The sequence below is a fragment of the Protopterus annectens genome, chromosome 4.part1 (genome assembly GCF_019279795.1).
Source record: "Protopterus annectens isolate FY-2018-M chromosome 4.part1, PAN1.0, whole genome shotgun sequence".
NCBI lineage: Eukaryota > Metazoa > Chordata > Ceratodontiformes > Protopteridae > Protopterus > Protopterus annectens.
This window is the reverse complement of record NC_056734.1, coordinates 529,629,738-529,651,901: the sequence shown is the minus strand read 5'-3', so window position 1 is coordinate 529,651,901 and position 22,164 is coordinate 529,629,738. Positions and strand designations below refer to the sequence as shown.

At 43.1% G+C, this 22,164-nt stretch overlaps 1 protein-coding gene across 5 annotated transcripts in view; it reads left to right on the top strand.

The window, feature by feature from the left end:
* Nucleotides 1–22,164, top strand: part of PAK2 (p21 (RAC1) activated kinase 2) — a 1,120,998-nt gene that overhangs the window by 786,264 nt on the left and 312,570 nt on the right. For all 5 annotated transcript variants that reach the window (XM_044070347.1, XM_044070345.1, XM_044070348.1 and 2 more), the window contains one exon: nucleotides 9,455–9,518. In XM_044070347.1, coding sequence (XP_043926282.1) covers nucleotides 9,455–9,518 — 64 coding nt within the window. The remainder of the gene's footprint in view (nucleotides 1–9,454; nucleotides 9,519–22,164) is intronic.

Below are 22,164 nucleotides of genomic sequence, written 5' to 3'. Positions count from 1 at the left end.
TGAGACCTCCTCGTAAGTTCACTCCCCCACCTTGGGACCTTAATTTTGTGCTAGAAAAACTTACACTAGCTCCCTTTGAGCCAGCCTATTCTCCCACTCTTAAATGTTGTACTTGGAAAACAGTCGTTAGTGGCCTTCACTTCTGCCAGGAGGATATCAGAGATCCAAGCCCTTATGGCTTAACCTCCCTACCTTGTCTTCCGTAAGGATAGGGTTTCCCCTAAGGACTAACCTTTCCTTCATGCCAAAAGTAGTTAGAGGCATCCCTAAACCAGAACATTAACTTGCCTGTTTTCTATCCCCTTACATTCCTTGGATGTTCATAGTCAACTGAGGTTCTGCTTAGACAAGACCAAATCCTTCAGACAATCTGATCAACATTGTCTCCTTTCATCCTAGGGCCCTAGGCAATGCAATGTCAAAACAGACAGTTGCCTCTTGGATTTCTAAGGCAATTACCTTTTGCTATTCCTTTCCTGGAAAACAGTTGAATGCATCTGTCAGTCTATTCCACCAGGGCTGTTCCCTCTTCATCAGCCTTTTTCAAGGGCATTGATTACTCTTCTCTTCTGGAGGCAGCAGTTTGATCCTCGGTACAACCTTCACCAAGCATTACGGGCTAGAACAGGGTTTGCTAGGTCTATTCTGCAGGGGGGTCTCAGACTCTGCTCCCCTACCTGCCATCCACGTTACTACCTAGAGAGCTTTGGTACTGTCCCTATGGTGAAGAATACTGCAACATGAGAGTAGAAGGACATAGGATAGCTGTGTAAGAACTTACCATAAATGTAAATGTCCTTTTCTTCCATGTTGCAGTATTCAGTCCCACCCACATACCCCCTCTCTTTTTTTTTTTACCATATTATAAACTGGGTCCTTCCCCTGACTACTGACCTTGTGTCTAGAAAGGGTTTTATACTACTATTTACTACTCCTATTCCTGGTGGTCTCTCTATGCGGCAGCCAGTTCTGCATTGTGTACTTGCAGACGTCACAGCTATAGCCGCCGTCAGTTTGTCTCTTACATGCAGCATCACACATATCCCTGCTTTCAAGACATTGGTATACTGGCCGGATGTCCGGTGCTGCAGGCAGCATCTCCCTAAGGTGAAGAATACTGCAACATGGAAGAGGAGGACATCTATGGTTATGGTAAGTTCTTATGCAACTATACATGTTAAGTTGTCAATCTCGCCTTCATTCTTGCTTGATGGGTTCGGAGCCGATCCCTCGGCTCCGACTCGGCACTTGCTAAGCTCGAGAGTCACTTTTACCAGCTCGAGGCAGCCCCATATCCCATGATGCAAGGCGGTAAGTACCCAGATCTCGTTTGCCGCTTCGCTTATGAGGTCCTCCTTTTACCAGCTCCTGGTAAGTGATATACTACTTTGAGATTTTAGCCCCGTTTTACTAAAAACCCTTTAATTTTTAGTTTTAAGTTAATTTTAAAGATTTTTTGACAGAAATTTCCCTGTCTCTTCTTATTTTTTAGTCAACTTTACCCATCCCTTCCCCCCCCCCCGTTAGGGTGTGTGTGTGTGTTTTTTTAGTTATACCTTTTTGGTGTATCTAATTTAATTTAATTCTTTGACTGGTGTGTGTGTGTGTTGTGTACACCATGTCAAAAGAGAGGGTCTCAGGCTTTAAGAAGTGTGACTCGTGCTGTCAGAAGATGTCTCTGACAGACGGTCACACTTCTTACCTGTATTGCCTGGGGCCTCTTCACCTGCAGGACTCCTGTGCTATATGTCATTCCTTCAGCCAGAGAGTCCTGCAGGAAAGAAGAAACAAACTGATTCTTAGGGGCCTTCTTAAGCCGGAGGGCTCTCCGGCTAAGTCGGCTCCATCCAAGTCTGCCAAATCTTCCAAGGCCCAGGCTTCTGTGTCAAAGCCTGCGGCCTCGGCTCCGACTCGTTCTGAGTCGAGATCGGCTCCGGCTGGAGCCGATTCTGGCTTAACTAAGCCTTCGGCACCGATGGCTATCAGTGCCGATTCTGCATCGACCACTTCGGTGTCGGCTCCGATCGGTTCCGACCACCATGTGGCACAGGCATCGGTGTCGGCTCCGATCGGCTCCGACACCGTTACTTTTGTGGCTGTATCGGCTCCGGCTGGAGCCGATGCATCGAGGCTACCTGTCGGCTCCGATAAGTTGTCGGCTCCGACAGGGTCTATAGTTTCATCTGTTCCGATGGCTCCTTCCAGGAAGAGGTCGAGGTCTCCTTCTTTGGAGCCGATACTTTCGGCTCCGGCTTCACCTCTCCTTTCGGAACGGAGCCATCGGAGCCGATCTTCAAGGTCATCCAGGCTTTCTGACCATGACTTAGAGAGAGTGGTCAGTAGATTACTTAAGTCACAGGCACTGGCCCAAATGTTACATAGTCCGTCTCAACAGACGACTATTGGTCCACACCCCGTTGCAGTTCCTCCTTCAACTCTACCCCAGAGCTTGGAGTTGGAGTCTTCGGGAATGGTTACTGCTACGGCTGGAGGACAGATACCCCTTCTGTTCCTTCAGTCTCTACTCTTATCTCCTCTTGAGACCTTCCTTAGAGGGATTCGGTGGCCGGGCTTCCATGGTCTCCTCCGAGGGGGTGAGTGGCATCGGACCCTTGTCCGAACCCGCTCTTCCCCTTGGAGCCTCGGCCTTGGTGAGCTCGGCTCCGACATCTGCCTCGGAGACTTCCCTTTCGGTGGTCCCTGGAGTTCCTAGTTCTTCGGAACGGGTTCTCTCGGACCTGCCTGGGAGGGGAGCATTCGAGGTGATGAAGAGTGTGCTGGCCACTGGTATCAGTCAGCAGTCTGTTCCCTTAGCTCCTCCCTCTATAGTGCCTGTTGACATCTCTGCCACTTCTCTTGCTACAGGACCCAGAGATCCTCCGTCTCAGGTTTCCCCATTGGGAATTTCCCCCTCTTCCGAGGATTCTCCTGATGTTTCGGGAGATCCTCCTAGGAAGAGGACTTGTAAGAGGAAACATGTAGACTCCCCCGAGTCTATCACTTCAGATACTGACTTTGATGAGTCAGAGGGATCCCCTAGATCCCCCTCTGAGGATGTCTCCTTCTCAGACATCCTAGAACTCCTTAAACAGAGGGGAAACTGGCCCACCAACAATCCCTCTGAGGATGAGTCAGTATACCTAGAGGCGTTTGGATCTCGGCCCTCCACCTCCTGGGTGTCTCCGCCTTTCCACCCCCTTATCCAGGTTATTGCCCGAAGGCGTGGGCAGCTCCTGACTCTGTAGAGCCAGTCCCTAGGAGGCCTTCAAAATTTATCACTGCCCGTGTGACAAGCAATTCCTCACTAAGGGTGTCACCGCTGATGCCATGGTGGTGGCTGCTGGCACCAAGAAGGAACTTGCAGATCGTTCCGTTCCGGTCCATCCTCCTAATAAGGACTCTAGGACCATGCATAGGTACGGTAAGCGGATGTTTTCCTCTCCGAGCTTTGCTATGCGTCGCTGAATTACCTATGTCACTTCACCAGACTCCAGAGGGATATCCTTAAGGAGCTGGGTGAAGTAGTACAGGATCCTACAGCTGCAGGGGCTCAAGAAAAATTGCTTCGCAGCTAGGAACCCTTAATTCCATTGCAAACTCCTCCATGCGGCTAATATCATATGCTGCTGATGGAGCAGTAGAGCCGCAGGTACAGGTGTGGCTCTTAGACGCCAAGCCTGGATGCGGCTATGTGACTTTGCAGATCCCTTTAAAGCGTCCTTCACAAATTCTCCCTTTGATGGGTCAGCTTTGTTTGGCCCTCAGGTGAAGGAAACTTTGACCAGGTGCGAGCAGGACGGCAAGACTCTTTCTGCTGTAGGAGTCCGTTTTCCACCCCTTCTAGACCTTACCCCAAAGGACAGAAAGGTGGCAAAATGTGGTTCCGCAAATCCCAAGGAGTCACGCCGGATTCACGTGGTCAGTTTACCCCTAGAGGCAGAGGGGTAACAACAACAGACGCTCTAGAGGCAGAGGGGGTCCAAAAAAACAGGGAAACAGAGAGCCTCTCTCTGACAAGCCCTTTCAGCATCCCTGAGATGTTGCCCGGCTGTCCCTCCTTGGAGGCAGTCGGGGGAAGATTATCACTGTACCCAGAAGCCTGGCATTCCCTCACTCAAGACAGATAGGTACAGTCGATCATATCCAAGGGTTACATAATTCCTTTCGAGGAAAGTCCTTTTCCCTCAAATTCCCTTCCAGATGTACCACCCGGTCTAAGGGAAATTGCAGAGTTAGAAGTCTCAAAACTACTGCAAAAAAGAGCCATTCAGCCAGTTACAAAAGACCATTCAGAGCCGGAATCTACTCAAGGTTCTTTTGGTCCCCAAAAGACGGGAGACTGGAGACCAATATTGGATCTCAGCAGACTCAACAAGTCTGTGAGGAAGACAAGATTCGAATGGTCACTCTTCAGTCAATTCTGCCCTTCTTACAGAAGGACAACTGGATGTGCTCAATAGATCTTCAGGATGCGTACTATCACATCAAAATTCACAGACGCTCCAGGAGATTTCTCCGTTTCGGCTGGGGTCCAGTCATTTCCAGTTCAGAGCCCTGCCCTTTGGTCTCACTACAGCCCCCAGAGTGTTCACCAAATGCATGGCAGTGGTCACGGCTCACCTGAGACGTCAGGGATTCCAGGTGTTTCCGTATCTCGACGACTGGCTCCTTTCAGCCACCACCAGGCATCAGCTTATTCAAGCCAGGGATTACACAATAAAGCTTTGTACTCTTTTGGGCATCTCGATAAACTTCGAAAAATCATCCTTATCGCCCTGCCAGTCTATTACTTTCATAGGCGCAAACTTAAACACTGTTCGGATGTCAGCTATCCTTACAGATCAAAGAGTTTCAGACATTCAAAGTCATGTCAGGATCATTCTGGCCAACAAGAAAATACAGGCCAGAATGGTTCTAAAGGTATTAGGCCTCATGGCTGCGGCCATTACTCTTCTTCCCCTGGCACGATTCTACATGCGCCTTCTTCAGTGGATGCTGTTCACACAGTGGTCGTACCAACAACTTCCAATGCGTCACCAGATTCTGGTGACACAGACTTGCAAAGATCATCTTGCTTGGTGGATCACATCTCCTCAGGTTCACCAAGGCAGGTACTTTGTACCCCCATCCCCGATAGCCACTGTCACCACGGATGCCTCCCTGATCGGGTGGGGGGGTCATTATCAGGGCAGGATGGTTCATGGGACGTGGCAGCCGTTCGAGTACCATCTGCACATAAATGTCCTGGAGATGAGAGCGGTGCTTTTAACGTTGCAAGCCCTCAACGACTTTCTTCCCGTAGGGACAATTGCAGTCCACACAGACAACATGTCTGTAGTTTGGTATATCAACAAACAGGGCGGAACCAAGTCCTACCCCTTGTGTCGAGAAGCGCTCAGACTATGGCAGTGGGCGATCTCCTCTCATCGGTTTCTGGTAGCAACGCATATCCCTGGGAAAACCAACATTGTAGCGGACAGATTGAGCAGAGCTATTCTCATGCCTCACGAGTGGTCTCTCAAGCAATCTATAGCGGAAGAGATATTTCTGGAATGGGGTCGTCCATGTTGCGATCTTTTTGCTACTCCCCAAAACAACAAATGCCCAGACTTCTTCTGTCTCTTCCCTCTACCAGGCCATCCCCCCAGAGACGCTCTGACCCAGGATTGGCCCCAGGGACTTCTTTATGCCTTCCCTCCATTTCCTCTGATCCCTCAAGTTATCCAGAAAGCTACCATTTTGAGAGCCAAATTGATTCTCATTGCCCCTTACTGGCCTCGACAAGTTTGGTTTCCGTTCCTCCATCGTCACCTTTTGGTGCAGCCGTGGCATCTGGACCCAGTGCCAGATCTTCTGATTCACCAATCCGGGCAGCTGCACCGGTCTATTCCTTCTCTCAACCTCACAGCATGGTTGCTCCACTTCCTTCCTTAGCCAGGCTTCCTTTGATCTCTAACCCAGTTAGAGACATCATAGTAGCTTCTTTAAAATCCTCTACCAGGAGGATTTATATAAGCAAATGGAAACGTTTCTCTTATTGGGCTAAGGCCAAGAATATTGATCCTTTCACTGCCCCTGTTCAGGCAGTTCTGGACTTCTTAGCAGAGATTTTTCATGCAGGCTCCTCTTCTTCCACAGTCAGAGTTCAATTGGCTGCTATCTCCAACTTTCATGTCGGAGTCGCAGATCATAATATTATGTCCCATAGGCTCTGCAGGGCCTTCTTGAAAGGAATTTTCCTACTAAAGCCTCCAATCAGGAATCCTCCTCCTCAGTGGGATCTAAATTTAGTGCTGACATCCTTGATTCTTCCCCCCTTCGAGCCAGCTGTTTCTTGCTCCCTGAAATTTCTTTCTTGGAAAACTTTATTCCTAGTGGCTATTACATCGGCTAGGAGGGTGTCTGAACTTCATGCTCTATCGGTTCGACCCCCCTATTTGGTTTTTCACAAGGACAGAGTGTCATTGAGAACTAATCCGACCTTTCTGCCTAAGGTCGCCTCAAAAACCAATTTGAATCAATCCATTGATCTCCCTGTATTTTTCCCGAACTATTCAGACAGAGCCGAACAAAAATTACATTATCTTGATGTCCACCGTCAACTCAGATATTATTTGGACAGAACAAAAAAATTTAGGAAATCTGATCAACTTTTTGTTTCCTATGCGGATAATAAGAAGGGCCTTCCTGTTTCTAAAGTAACCTTGTCTAGATGGCTTTCTTCGGTCATCTCTGAAATTTATCTGCTCAGGGGAAAACAGCTGTGCTCAAAACCTAAAGCACATTCAACTAGGAGCTTAGCTACTTCTACAGCCTTTCAAGCTAGACTTCCTCTAGACACTATTTGTGCAGCGGCCACTTGGCCCACTCCTCATACTTTTGTTTCCCACTACAAATTGGACTTGGCCTCCAGGGACAGAGCCAGTTTTGGCTCTACAGTCCTCAAGAGTCTGTTCCATTGAGCCACCCAGGATAGAGGTGCTAGGGGCCTTGGTCCCATCAAGCAAGAATGAAGGCGAGATTGACAACTTAACATTAAGAAGTTATGTACCTACCATAACGTTCCATGTTAGTTGTCTTCTCTCGCCTTCTTTCTTGCGACCCTCCCTCCTTCCCCCAGGCCTGGACAGACCTTGTTATAAGAAATTATTATGCTGAAGACCATTCAGACCTGGTCTTTCTTCCATCCTGTAAGTTTTCTTTCTTCCTTTGGAAGTGTTTTATGCTTGGTGCTATTGCCCTTGTCAGCAAACGAGATCTGGGTACTTACCGCCTTGCATCATGGGATATGGGGCTGCCTCGAGCTGGTAAAAGTGACTCTCGAGCTTAGCAAGTGCCGAGTCGGAGCCGAGGGATCGGCTCCGAACCCATCAAGCAAGAAAGAAGGCGAGAGAAGACAACTAACATGGAACGTTATGGTAGGTACATAACTTCTTATTTCTGTTGTTACTGGTACTTAAACACCCCTAATGTTAGACATAGGTTACATTGTCTAGCAGATGAAAGGTAATCAAGCCTGTTTCATCATACGTCTTTCAGCATGGATTGAAGTATAACGAAGTGTCATATGAAGGGAAAATAACACCTTGATTGTATGGCACAGGTACACAGGGCTCATGGAACTTTCTGCAGAACACACTGTCATTCTGAATATATTCCAGTGACCGTTAAATGCCGAGGGTAAGCATTTAGTTCATTCATTAATTCTCTAATACCTGTTTCGTCCAGGTCAGGGTTACTTGGGGGCTAGAACTTATCCTGACATTCAAGTGGGTACAAAGCAGAGGCTAATCCTGGACTTAATTTTCAGAGGAATCATGCACATGCCTATTCTATACACACACTTAAGGAAAATTTGCAGGATCATTAGTTCATCTCTGGCATTCCTGTGGTACATATTAAGTAACCTCAACACCTGGTGAAAACCTGTGGAAATGATGTATGGCCTCTGTGCTGAAGGCACCCCAGCTTGGGAGTACTATGACTCAGCGATGAGTTTTGTTGTACCACCAAGTCCCTTTAAGCTTGATGATGTGTGGGGCTTTGTAAAGGCTGTATTTGCTTTGTGTTCTGTACAAGAGCAGTCTGTTCTGTTGTTTGTTCTGTATAGCCAGTCTAGAGTTTGTCAAAAACTGTCTGTTCGATTTCTCTACAAAATGTCTCGGCAGTACCACTGTTAAGTTTATTAGTTTGCTTTATTTCTTTTTCCTTGCACATAAAGGAAATTTGCATGCTGAACTCTTCTTTTGATTGGTGAAGATATACATTTTCTTTTCACTTCCTTCCCTACAAACATCCAGCTTTCTCCTAACTTTGTGTATTATAACATTTTCTACTACTCTCTACCTTTCTCCTCCTACTCTTGCCCATCCATCTTTTTCTTATTATTACTTTTCCTTCTTTAACCTATCCATCTGTCTATCCTAAGTCATACTCTCTATTAACTTATTCTTAACTTTCCTGTTTGACCCCTGCTCTAACCCAATTCTCCTTTTTAATTCTTTTCATCACTAATATTTCTTCTCTATCCATAATTGTCTCCCTTACTTCTGAAGTAATTTCTACATCTTTAATACTAACTTATTCATCTCTATTTTAAATATCTTCCCTTTCTTCCGGTACTAGAAAGCCCCTTTTGTTGATGTATTTTTAGCCATCCGGAGTACTATTTGTCATTGGTTTTGCTAATGTTAAACTTGCACTTTTTGTTACTCAGATTACCTACCTATTGTATTACTTATTGTCTAAATTGCTGCTTTGTTGTTCTGGAGATTTTCTCCCTGGGCCTCTGCTGAAAAGGGGCTCTTGCTCCGTTGGACATACCTGGTCAAATAAATATAGCTGCTGCCTGTATGGCAAACTGCATTATACCTTGATATCAGATCACCTTGTACATCCCATGCCTTTCATGCTGACACCTTATTTAACCCCTAAAACTGTGTTTGAAGACCATCATAAGAGGAACAACTTTTCTGGAAATAGGGGGTGGAGGCATTGTGTGACAGAGTGGAAGGACACACCAATACCTAAACTTCTGTTTTGTACATCCCTCATGTATTTTACATAGTCATCATGCAGTGAGTAGAGGTGCGGTTTTAGTTGATTAATTATGACTGCATTGTAAAGGAAGGAAAATTTGCAGGATCATTAGTTCATTTCTGGCATTCCATTGCAAACCTCCAAAGGTTTTGCATTGCTGCAGTCTTTCAGTATGTAGCACATTTTTTTATTTTGGTATGTAAAGTGCATTGTGACCATTTAGCATTCTACTGTTGCTGCTGTGAGAGTTGCTGCTTTGTTTGCTTGCTGCCCCCCACCCCCACTCCACCCAATGATTGGCTTCCTTTGTTCAGTAGCCATTTGTTTTCTTGGTTTGATGTTTGTGGCAGGTAATCCACATCGGAGCACTTGCTTGTATTTACTACTTATTAATCTCATCCTTTGTTTTGGATAGGAACGATAGTGAGTATAGGAGATCCTAAAAAGAAATACACAAGATATGAGAAGATTGGACAAGGGTAAGTATTACTTTTTGTTTAGGTATAGATTTACATGTAATGTTAATACTGTCAAGTCATCAGGCATTTTTGCTGTATTGTGACTCCACTTTTCTTATGAGTTTGAGAATGGCTTCATACTAATGAAAGCTGCTTCAGCTGAATGACATCCACAGTTTGTGTAGGAATGCTGTCTTTATGGCAGCAAAATTTATTTAATTTATTTATTTATTTATTTTACATTTGTTAACCGGGGGTGTCTGAGCCGAAAAGGCCCTTTTTCAGCAGAGGCCCGGGGAGAAAAGCTCCACAAAGAAAAATTACAGACACGTTTAGTTATTTAGTCATGATCAGTATACACACAAATTACAAGAGACATGTTTTTACAGTGGTATGCGGCACATAAACAGTTACAGTGGAGAGAACAAACAAAAAAATATTAATTTTAAAAATAAAGGTAATTAATAGATTTGTGGTGTACAGCTGAAATTTGGAACATGGGTAGAATGCATACATAGTACACAGGTACAGTACATATATTGTTGATTAGCCAGTGTTTGTGAGTAAGATTGAAAACTATTATCAAGTGCTCTAGATTTAGTATGTATATGTTATCCGCTTTCACTAGCATGGGGAGCAATTATGGCACTGCCAACTTTGCTTGAGATGTTGCCTGATGAGGTCTTTAAAGGAGGCTTTGAATGATGTGTTTTGAATGCTAGTAGGGACAGAGTTCAATTTTTTTAGCCACTGAACTACCATATAGTGCATCTCCAAAGCTATTGTAGCTGTTGATGACTTCTAGTAGTACTTTGCTTGATGATCTAAGAGGCCTTTTGGCTGAGTGATGTTGTACTAGGTTTTTGAGGGCAAGGACACTTATTGGGGAGGTAATAGATAGAATGACAGAGGCAGAGCTGATTGTAGGTTAGGAGGTTGGGCAGTTCAAGCCAGTGGAGCTGTCTCAAAGCAGTACAGTGATGAGTTCTATATGAGCAATTTGCAGCAAAGCGGGCAATTCTGTTATAGCAGGCTTCCATTTTGCTTAGTTCAGTTTTGTTGAGATTAGTCAGAATGGGAGATGCATAGAGTAGGGTTGATAGAAGTTGGGAGCGAGCAATGGCTGATCTTGTGTTGTTGGTAAGAAATGGTTTGATATGGTAGAGTGACCCTAGTTTGGCATGTACTTTTTAATAGGTAAGTTGAGATGACTATCAAATTTTAGGTGGGAGTCTATGGTTATTCCTAATAGCTTAGCCTGTGCCACTGGAGCAATTGGAGTAGCATTTGTGGAGTAGATAGTGAATTGACTGTTAGTGTTTTTGTTAGAACTGGTTATAATCATAAGCTGAGTTTTCTTTGGATTGAGGATGCTTGGCTTTGGTAAGGTAGTTTTCAACATTAGAGAATGTTGGTTGAGTTGTTTGCAGGAAGGTGGGAATGTTTTGTGCAGCACAAATTAAGGTAGTGTCATCTGCATACTGAATTATAGATGCATGCTGTGTGAGGTATGGAGGTAATTTGTGAAGACTGTGAATAGTAGTGGTCCTAAGATAGAACCCTGTGGGACTCCTATAGTTATGGGCAGCTGAGGAGAGAGAGAGAGAGAATTTTCCCATTTCACAGCTTGGTACCTGTCAGTTAAGTAGCTTTGGAACCAGGTAAGAGTGGAATTTGATAGATGATATTGGTTTAGTTTGTTTAGCAGGATTTGGTGAGAGACTGTGTCAAATGCTTTGGACATATCCAAAGAAAGAGTTGACACTTGTAGGCCTTCATTTTTGAGATGGTTTACTGTGTCTGTGAAGCAGAGGAGGGCTGTAGTGGTACTATGGGCAGGTCTGAAACCATGCACTAGCTGTGTTATTTTGTTTGTACCTCCCTTTCTTGCCTGGGGTGTAATTAACTGGCAAACTGCAGTCACTGAGGTTTAACTTAACTGCGCTATTGGATGTGCAGCTCTTTCAGTAGCTTTAACGAACAGCTTAACTTTATAAGAACAGTTAGCAAAGCAAGTAAGCTTATAAAATTTTGTGCAGCCACTGTTTTTTTCTGCACTGCCAGAGCTGATTTATTTTGCACAGTCTGCTTAGTGCTGGCAAAAGTGAATTAATTGTAAAAGGCTTCTGCTTTGGCTTTCAGTAATTGAAATTACCCTTTCTTGAGCAAGTGTGTTAACATTACACTAAAAATGTAAGTAGTTTATGAAAAGATGTTCTTCGTTATTGCTGTTGCAATAATGAGTTTTGGGAAATCCTTGCCCACAGGAGTCCATGGTTATCCTGAATACCAGAGAATTTACCCTCCCCTGTTTGGCAGATTCTTACCCAGCTGATGTCAGGACTTAAGTGGTTCCAAGGAACCTTCGAATTGTGTCACCTTAAGTTCTTTGTTGCCATGTTGACTGTTGTAGAATGCTGGCAGTTGTCATCTGTCCATTGGTTAGGCTTGAAGACCAGAGAACATGGGGTAAAGCTATGTACCCCATCTGGGAACATTCATTTTTCTGATTACTCTGTATTTCCTACAAAAGTTGATGGTGAAGTCTAATAATTGCCCTTCTCCATGGAAAGTAGATTCCACACAAAGACTTTCATTCCTGTCTTTAAGGCCAGAACATGATGTTGCTAATTGTCTTTTCTGAAGTTTTTTTTTCCAAAAGAACCATCAAATGCTTGGCTAACCCTTCTCGTCGTCTCTCCAATGCATGTTTTGGATGATGTTTGACACATCCTTGCAGCCTAGACCACTTCTGCAGGGTGCAGGACACCCATAGACACCTTTATGAGAACGCTATACCAAACCCAGCTGTGGTGTCCCTTGAGTCCAGTGAAGGATAAACACTGGTCCGGCTTCCAGGAATCCCTTGCCAAATGACAGAAAATGTAGAATGCTAGACTACTTTATCAGGAAAATGTATACTTTACAGCTCTGGAGGTTTGCCCCATTCCTGGGGATAGATCAGTTCCCAAACAACAAAGGTGTCTCGTGTCCATTCAGATTCAAAACCTTTTGCAACAAGGAACAATTCAGCCACCCACACCTAATATAAAGGATAGGTATGGGGTTTTACTCATGACTCTTGTTCTCAGGAAAGATGGGGCGTGGAAGCCCTTTTTATACCTTCTCAAACTGAACAAATTTCTGATGGTTCCCAGGTTCAAGATGCTTACTGTAAACTGTTGCCTCTGCTTATAACAGGGCATGGCTGTTGATCCTGGACTTAAGATGCCTGCTTTCACATTCCTATTACACTGGAACATGAGAGGTTCCTGCATGTCAGAGCAGGGAGATCACACTTCCAAGCTTGTGCCTTACCATTTGGTTTATCTTCTGCGTGCAAAATCTTCACTAAATGTATGGCACCTATCATTGCCTTTTGCAGGATCAAGGGGGGTTCCTTTACCATTATTTGGATGACTGCGTGATCCAAGTTCCAGAGTTCAATGTACATTACTATGGAATGTTTCCAGAAGGTAGGATTAATCCTCAACATGCAAACATTACACCTGTAACCTGTCACATGGATTACTTTCCCATGAGAATTATTATACTGTGTTCAAAAGAAAGCCTTTCCTACCTCAAGACGAGATCTGCACATTAATCTTACTTTCAGTGGATCCACAGTTTGGAAGCCATTTTTTCTAGAGATGTTTAAGCTGCTAAGATATGCTGCAGCTTGCATTCTGATAGTACCCCTGACAAAACTTCAGACGAGAAAGTTGGAGTGTCTCTTAAAGGACTGCTGGACTAAACAGCAGCAACTTTTAGACACATCTGTCCATCTCCTACCCTGATTAAAAAGGGAGATTTTATGGTTGGAACAAAACATTAAAAAAAAAAAAAAAGAGAGAGAACCTTTCAAAACTCAGGAAGCCTGCTAAATCCTGACCACAGACTGTTCAGATCTAGCACGGGGCACTTACTTGGCAAATCTGTGACTGCAGGAAACTTGGGGAAAATGGTATGACAAGGTAAATTGGTATAAAAGAAATGAATGCAATCTTTGACCATCAGAGCTTTCAAAGAAGTCCCAACTACAAGAACCTTTTAATTGTGACGGGCAACACCACAGTCATGTGGCACATAAGCAGGGAGGGCTCACTCCCATCTCCTGTGCAAGCTAGCCATGGAAACAGCAAAGCAAAACCTCTTGGCAGATAACCTGAGCTGGATCCTCTTAGACTCAAATGACTGCACATTGAAAAGAGATTTCATGGCCTAATGCAGCTTTTTGGTGTGCCAGAAGTGCACTTGTTCTCCTACACAGAAAATAGAAAATTGAGAGAGTTGTGCACCAGTATTTGACAGTGGTATAGCAGACCGGTGCCTTCTTCTGGACAGGACTCTTCCTTTATATGTATTCCCTTCACTGCCCCTTATCCTTAGGGTACTTGAAGTTGAGTAAGATGGGCCAAAGATGATTGTACCTCCAGAAAGGCACTGGTTTTCCCAGTTCTTGCATCTCAGCAGGAGAAAGGTCAAACCTCTTCCTCTGTGTTTGGAAATAATCTCACAGGGCAAAAGACTTTATCCATCCAGATCTCCATACACTGAACCTCACAGTGTGGATGGTGTCCTTAATCCCCACCAGGCATGTTTTTCCACAGGATATAGTCTGTGTTTTGAGAGAATCTAGAAAACTAAGTCCTAGGAAGCCATACTTACTAAGTGAAAAATGTTTTCTATTTTGTATCATTCTAAGGCGATTATTCTAAAGTTGGTGAACTTAGCTCAGATTGTCCATTACCACCTCTCTTCTGTGCATAAGGAAGGTTTATCTTGGTTCTTTATCACAGAACATGCATCTGCCATTTCTGCATGCCTGCCCATGTAGTCTCCTGGTTACTCTTAGCCTCACTTAAAACAGTTTCTCATGGGAATGCTGAATCTCAGTCTTCTAGGAATCCATCCCTATTCCCTCTCCTCTCTGTTTAGGCCTTCCTGGGATCTAGGCTTGCTTTTAGAGAAGCTCATCTAGTCTCCCTTTGAGTCAGCAGTCTGTACTCCCATAAAATGCTACCTGCAAACTTTGACATCAGGCATGTTTCTGAACTACAAGTAGTCATTTGTGAGGAACCTTTCCTGTTTCATAAGGCCACTCTCAGGACCAACCCTTCCTTTATTCCCATGATTGTATCGGAGCTTTCTTTCAACCAAGGCATTCACATACCAACTTTTTTCCCAAATCCACAGAGCAAGAGGAAACGGATCCTCCATGTTGGCCATTCACAGACCATCGGTGTTCTTTTTGCTTAGAACAGTCTTCTTGTAGGGCAGAGCAACTTTATTTTATTTGCAGAGGGTAAGGAAGGGGGATACCTGTGATTAAGCAGACCATATCTTAATTGCTTTCTCCTGTGCTCATCATGGAGAACAAGTTCCTATGCCCAGCAAGGCTCATTCTACCAATGCAAAAGTAGCCACTGCAGGCATTTTTTAAGAGTGCTTCATTACAGTCTGTGCTTGAATTAACTGTTTGGTCTGTGTGCACACCTTTACAAAGCATTGCAATCTTGGAGTTACCTTCAGAGTTGTAGCTAGGTTCGCCTCTGCCGTCTTACAGAAATTTTTCTCCCCATCTGCCAGTACTAGCCACCCCCACACTCCAATATCACTTTGGTTTTCCTAAGACTTAGCACATCGGTGACTGCAGAGAACATGTAGTGCACTTGTCAGAAGGATTATTTGACTTTTGGTCATTGGGCAGAATAGATGAGATGTTGGTGCCAGCTGATGTCTCCTTTTGTACCACTGACATTCTGACATCAGTCAGGGAGGGGATCCACCAGCCCTGGGAGGTGAAATTATCTGGTATTCAGGCTTTTCAGACTCCTGTGGGCAGGTACTGCAGCACTGATCTACTCTAACATCTACAAGTATAGTAAATTCTGACACAAGTCTGCTTCATTTTTCTAACTTGTGATCATGCTCACTGTTCTTTTAAATATATTTTTTGGAAATTTATGAAAGATATACATACCAAATGGTAGAAGCAAATTTTATTGGCCATGTTTTTTCTACTGTGTAACAACCCAGGATTACTGGAAAACTAGTATTTTAACAATTTGCTCTAAAATCGAGGAATGCTCCTTGAATGGCCCTTTGGGTTTTGTTTATTTTCGACACTTTTTCATATGTCATCTTCATTTAGAGCTATACAGATGTGACAGTTTGTGCTATAATGTTCATACACTGTACAAACGTACTTGTCCCCCTGCACCTTCATATTCTTTTTTTCTTCTCTTGCTAGAATGTTTCAGATCTTGGGCCCTGTTGCTACCATTAAAGGTTTCTATGTTCACGTCATTTCATAATTTTTTTCTGGTTATATTTCTGAAAACAGAAGGTTATACTTCAATTGGGTGAATCCTCATAGATTGAAATTGCATTTATGCAAAATATGACCTAATAGAACCCCTGTTGTTCCTCAGTGTGGCTTAGTTTTTGGAAGTAGTTTATACCAAGCAAAGTTGCATGTTCCCACTACACCCAGGATCAGCTTGTTCCATCACAGGTGTCCTGCTCAACACTGTTTGTCAGGCATTTATCCCCCCAGCTGTAAAGGGTGCCTGTGTCTGTCTTAAATCTGGCCTGCATACACCTGTGCATAGCAGTCATTGGCGTCTATCATTGCCCATTCCTGCTGCCTCAGAGTAATTGCTAAAGTGTGATTTCCATTTCTGTGTTCATCATTTGTCTTGCTTTCTAGTTGGTAAGTACTGAAACGTTTCCTGTATTGCTTATTATGAGTAATTTGTTGGAGTTATTTGCTCAAACGAGGAGAACCCTTCTAAATGGGATATTACTTTTCTGACTAATCAGAATTAATCCTATTTTACAGTCAAGTTCTTTTCTGCTGTTTTTGCTTTTCAGATCTCACCCTTTGCTCTTACTGTCAAAATAGGTATTTGCATGCCTAAGCACCACAAAAATGTTAAATCTCTAGCCAAGACCTGTCCTGCATATCATCTGTGCTTGTTCAGGTTAAGAGCTTGATCTTGATAACTGCCTTAAGTGCAGGATATTCAACCTTACTTCTTGATGCAGAATGCAAGAAACATTGCTAGGCCACTTTGCAGCAATGGCAACAGTGAAAAGCTTATCGGGTAGAGTGCAACACATGGGTTCTCAGCCTTGTCCCAGGTATATGTCTTGAATTTGACAACAAAAGCATACAGTTGGGGGTCCAAATTTATGTCTCTCCTCAAGTTAAGTAATGTCCAGCTGACATTCACTAAATCGTAAGGTGGTGAGCTTGCCCTTGACTAGTGCAGGCTTGAGGTTAAGCCATTGTTTGACTTTTTAGGACCTTATTTATTTACACTTGTTAACCAGGTAGTGTCCGACTGGGTCAGAAACCCGTTTTCAAGCGGAGACCCGGGGAGAAGTCCTGGAACAGTACAAAAATTTAAGTATAAGTAAGCACTTGCACCAAATATCAAAAAGTATGTTTGAAAATGTTTCACGATCACAGTAGTAGAAGGAATAGCTACCTATATACAGAGTAAGTAAAAATTAAATTAAGAACAAAAAAATAGATCGTTAACATGTACATTATCCAAAAGGGCAAATATGCAAGTAATGCAAGAAATGAGCAGAAAAAAGGGAAAAAAATTGATGCACTAGAAGAGAAGTAAAATAGAATGAAGAAAACAAGGCAGGAGGAATACAGGTGCAAAGCTAGTTGGCATATAGATAATCTTTCAGGGTAGTTTTAAATGCGGACAGGTTTGGAATATGCAAGATGTGCTGAGGAAGGTTGTTCCAGTCCTTGGCAATTTTGTAGGAGTAGAGGGAGTTGCCATGATAGTTGTGAGACGGGGGGATACTTTTAGCATTATTTTATTGGATTACCTTTGTTAGGAGCCTGCAGTTAGTGTTAGGCTGTAACAGGTTTGAAAGTGCTGGACAGTCTTCGGGGTTGTAACTGATTTTATGGGCAATAGAAATTTGCTTTAGCACTAACAGGTTTGGAAGCTCCAGCCAGTTGAGTTGTCGGAGAACTGAACAGTGATGCATTTATGTGGTTGATTGGCGGCAAACTTAGCTATTTTGTTATAGCAGGATTCTAATTTATTTAAGTCTGCTTTGGATAGATTTGTAAAGATGTGAGAGCAGTAGAGGAGGGTGGATAGCAAGTGAGATCCAGCTGTGGCAACTCTAGCTTGGTGTGTAAGGTAAGGCTTAAACCCTATAGAGACCACCAAGTTTGGAGTGAACTTTTTTGATTGTAAGGCATGTGTGTTTATCAAATTTTAGAGTATCATCTATTGCAACTCCAAGCAGCTTGGTCTGATTGGTGGATTTGATTATTGTCCTATGGGAGAAGTGTATGGAGAGGGATGTTGTGCTGAGTTTGGATGTTTTTTTGGAGAAGAATATGAACTTGGTCATATTTGGGTTAAGGATGAATTGATGACTGGAGAGGTAATTTTCAATGTCTTGGAAAGATTTTTGCATTTTATTTTGCAGTTTTAAAAAAGAGAGGGCTGAGCAGATAGAGAAATCATCAGCATACTGGATGATGGTGGTGGTGTGTTGGGTGGCACTATTGAGGTTATTGGTAAATATGACAGAGAAGGGGCCCAAGTATGGAGCTTTGCGGTACCCCTGTAGTGACTGGTAATACAGGAGAAAGGATGCTTGCCCATTTAGTAGCCTGTTGACAGTTAGATAACTATGGAACCGTGTTAGGGTTGAGATAGTGAGATAATTGGCAAGTTTATTAAGTAGAAGCTGGTGGGATACAGTGTCAAAAGCTTTTGACAAGTCTAGGAAAATAGCTGAGACTAGCTGTCCTTTTTTGAGGCAGTGAATGGTATCTGTAAAGGAAATGAGAGCTGTGTTTGTACTGTGTTTAAGCCTGAAACCATGCTCAGAGCTGGACAGTAGGTTGTTAGTAGTGAGATGTTTCATGAGTTGCTGATGAATACATTTCTCTATGATTTTGGCAGTGGGAGAGAGGATGGCAGTGGGACGATAGTTTGTAACTAGATGGGCTGCCTTTATGAAGTGGTATGATATGAGAAATGTTCCATAGGCTGGGCATATACTGTTCAGAGAGAGCAGTTTATTAGTATGGATATGGGGTAGGCAGTGGAAGGAGCAGCAAGTTTTAGGTATTCATTTGAAAGCCAGCAGCCAGGCAAGGTGTTAGTTTAGATATTTTTTTTTTTTATGTAGGAAGTTTGAATAAGTTTAAAGCAGAAAGGGTTAGTGTCATTAGAGGTTGGAGAGGGGACTATGAGTGATAGGATTAGTTTAACAGAGCAGTGGTAGAGTCAATGAAATCACAGTTAAACTGAGAAGATAAGGGCTGTGAGATATTAGTGACGGGAGCAGGAGTGGAGGTTTTACCAGGGTTAAGGAGGCGATTGATGTTTTGCCAGAACTTTTGTGGGTTATGCTGATATTTTTGTTGGCAGGTAAGAAAGTATGTTTTTATCACTGACTCTCCTTAGCTTGATTTCTAAGAAGATGATGATAAAGGGAGAAGTCAGTTGAGTGTTTGGTTGTATGGTAGAGTCCAGGCTCTATCCCTTTGCTTCATTAGTTGTTTAGTTTCATTAGATAGCCAAGGGAGCTGTTTTGATTTTTGGAGAATTTTCCTGAATAGGGCAAGGTTATTCAATATTTCAAGGAATTTGTTAACCTTGACAAGGTCTATCCTACCAGGTACATCCTAAGCGTTTCGTACCACTTTATCTCAATTAGCTGGATTCCTTAATCAGTCAGCCTTTTATTAGGGCTTGATCTGTGGCTTCATCTGGTTATTAACCAGGAATACTCAGGAGTTAGGGCCTGCTGTCATTGTTGCTGCAACCAGGCCAGTGTAGGGCCAGTGGAACTTAGTCAGAGGCTACACTTGGTCATCTGGATGTAATGCTTGCATATCTGGACTTCAGAAATGTATTTGCCTGACATGATTTTAAGGCTTGTATGCAGAGAATTATTAGGTCTGAGGCCTGTGCTAACAATTGAATGGGTTTTTGTCTGTGTTGCACAGCCTTTGGCTAACTTGTGCAATACCCTGGGCCCTTTCTATATCCATCTTCTGTTTTTGTCATTGCACAGGCACTCAATCATGGCAGCAAGATAGAATAACTACTGATCTACCATGTTGAGGGATAATGGGGGTGGATAATTTGTTAGCATGCTACAGTGTTAACAAATCAAGGGGTAGAAATGTAACAGCAGAAGGAGGAGATGTGATCCCGTAAGGCATTTCTGCTTCAGTAAAGAGGAAAGTCTGAGAATGGATTCAAGAAAAGATGTAGTACCTGTTTTGTATTGTGATACATTGAGTATAACTGCAGTATGATGCCAGCCATAATAAAATATATTAAGCAAATGCAGCACGTTTCTCCAACATTCATGACAAAACACACACATTTGCTCACTGCAGACATTGGTGAATAGCAAAAGTAGTTTGCATTTTTGTTCAAAGTTTGAAGTGAGCTGTCATTTAACAACAACTGGTTTACAATAATGGATTTGACTCCCCAAGGAGAGTGTTGCAGGAGGACCTGTCAGTACTTGGACTACAGATTGACAGCCTTAAACATTTTCAATTAATTTACTATCTTTTTGTTGACTTACAGCTGCTATGAACAGGTTAGAGCAACAGTGAGAGCAATACAGATCAGGATAATTCAGACAAAAAGTGAACAATGGTCTGGATCATGTGTATGAGATGTATGGGATAAACACGGTCATTCATTCACATGGGCATTCAGAAAATTAATTCTGTAAGTCCAGCTTGACTTGTATAAATGGAATTTTAAATTGATTCTAGCAACAGTCTGCCTAAGCAATAAAACAAAGCCACATTAATATAGCAGGTCCCTTGGTGGCCATTTTGTGAAAAAATAACATTAAAATATAAGAAAAAATAATTGACAGATTTTTTGATGCATTAAATAGCTTTGCATATAAGCATACAGAAAAAAAAAACATTTTGTGTTCCAAGGTGGTGGCTTTCTTTAAGGCAAAGCTACAGATACTTGTTGGTTATTAAATTCTTGTGTTTTTTTTCTACATTGTATGCAGCTTTTTGCTGCTTTTATTTATTTCTTTCATTAACTTTGTTGTACCATTTTTGTATGTGTTGTGTAATCACCAGAATTAATAGTCAAGTGTAGTAGTTGGCTGTTTGGAATGTTTGTGTACGTACTTGGAGGATCATATCCCTGGGCTTCTACTGAAAGTGGGCCTCAAACTCAGTTGAACGATCCATGCAACAAACCATAGAACAAAAAAAATCCTTTGTGCACAGGTAGTGGAGGTACTGAATTGATGGAGTTAAACAGTTTAGGAAGGGGGACCAAGTGTTCCTCTCTAAGTAGATTGTGAACTGTGTAACCTTTTGCTTTGACTAGGGTTTCGGATACAGTGTTATGCAAGGTTATAGGATCCGCATTTCAGTTTTCCTTCCCTGCTTGCTGATGGATCAGCAGTCTGTCATCATAGTTGTACCTTCCCCAGCAAGCAAAATGAGGCAACTTAAGGGGTCTTCAAAGGTCAGACTGACTGCTGCTTTGTCCCAGTCACTGGTGGGTGACTCTGCTGCAGGCATTGGATGCTCCTCAGTCCACCCGTATTTTTCCCCCGGTGTAGCCTTCATAGCCACCAAAGACCAGGGGGTTAGCCACATCCGTGTCTGTAGAGATGCCATTTGTGGGCAAGAGAGAGCTGCTGCTGTTGGTGTCCTGTAGAGGGGGCAGGTGAAGGATCTTCACTTGGCTTGCAGGGGGAGGTTGATGGCATGGTCCTCACTATGTCTGAGTCAAGTTGCACTTTGCTCATTATGTGCTTAAAATGTGTATCCTATTTCTGTTTTATATCGACCACTGCTGCAATAGCTTAGATTATATGGGTTATGCCCTGCATAGGATATAACAGACGGACAGCTTCAAAAGCTTCAGAGTACCTTCCACTCACAAGAATGTTAGGTTGAGCTAGGCTAAGACAGGTTTGTCTGCCAAGCTGTTAAGAGCTTTCTTGTCCCCAAATAGAGCACTTCACTGCAGGCTTACTAGGATCGATGGTTGGCTAATGCTGTTCCTTTGCTGGGCAAATAAGTTCCCTTTGAGAAAAAACTTCCACGTTACCAGTATTTTAATTGACTGTCATTTTACTTTTATGTACTTTAAACAGGAGTGCAATTGGTAAAAAGTTGTTAAACTATTTCTGTGGAGAAACCTTTGTTTTATTTTATGGGGAAATATTTAAAGTGCCTTTTACTATGTTTCTTGGGGAAAAATTTTTTTTTGCAACTTTCCTGTTTTACTGAGTTACTATTAAACTACTGTTAAGCTTCCATGGGAAATGAGTGCCATTTTCAACTTGAACTTGGAACAAGTCAGTAACTCAGTTGGACCTTCTTCCTACACAATGAAAGCTAACTAAGCAGCGTTTGCCGCCACAGCAGGGTAGCAATTTGATCCAGCTGCATGTAGATAAGACTGCTGGGGTCAAAGTTGGTTCCTGTGTCTTCTGATCCTTCTGATGTCCACACAGACACTATGGACTTTGGATTAGCCACTTCTGTGTGGCTGTTGGACTCCCCTCAGTAGACAAGGGAGAGCCACTCTTGTCAGTCATAGGAAAAGGGGCAGGGAATGTGCCCTTTCTTAGCCAGAATGCTATACTCGTCCATTGGGAA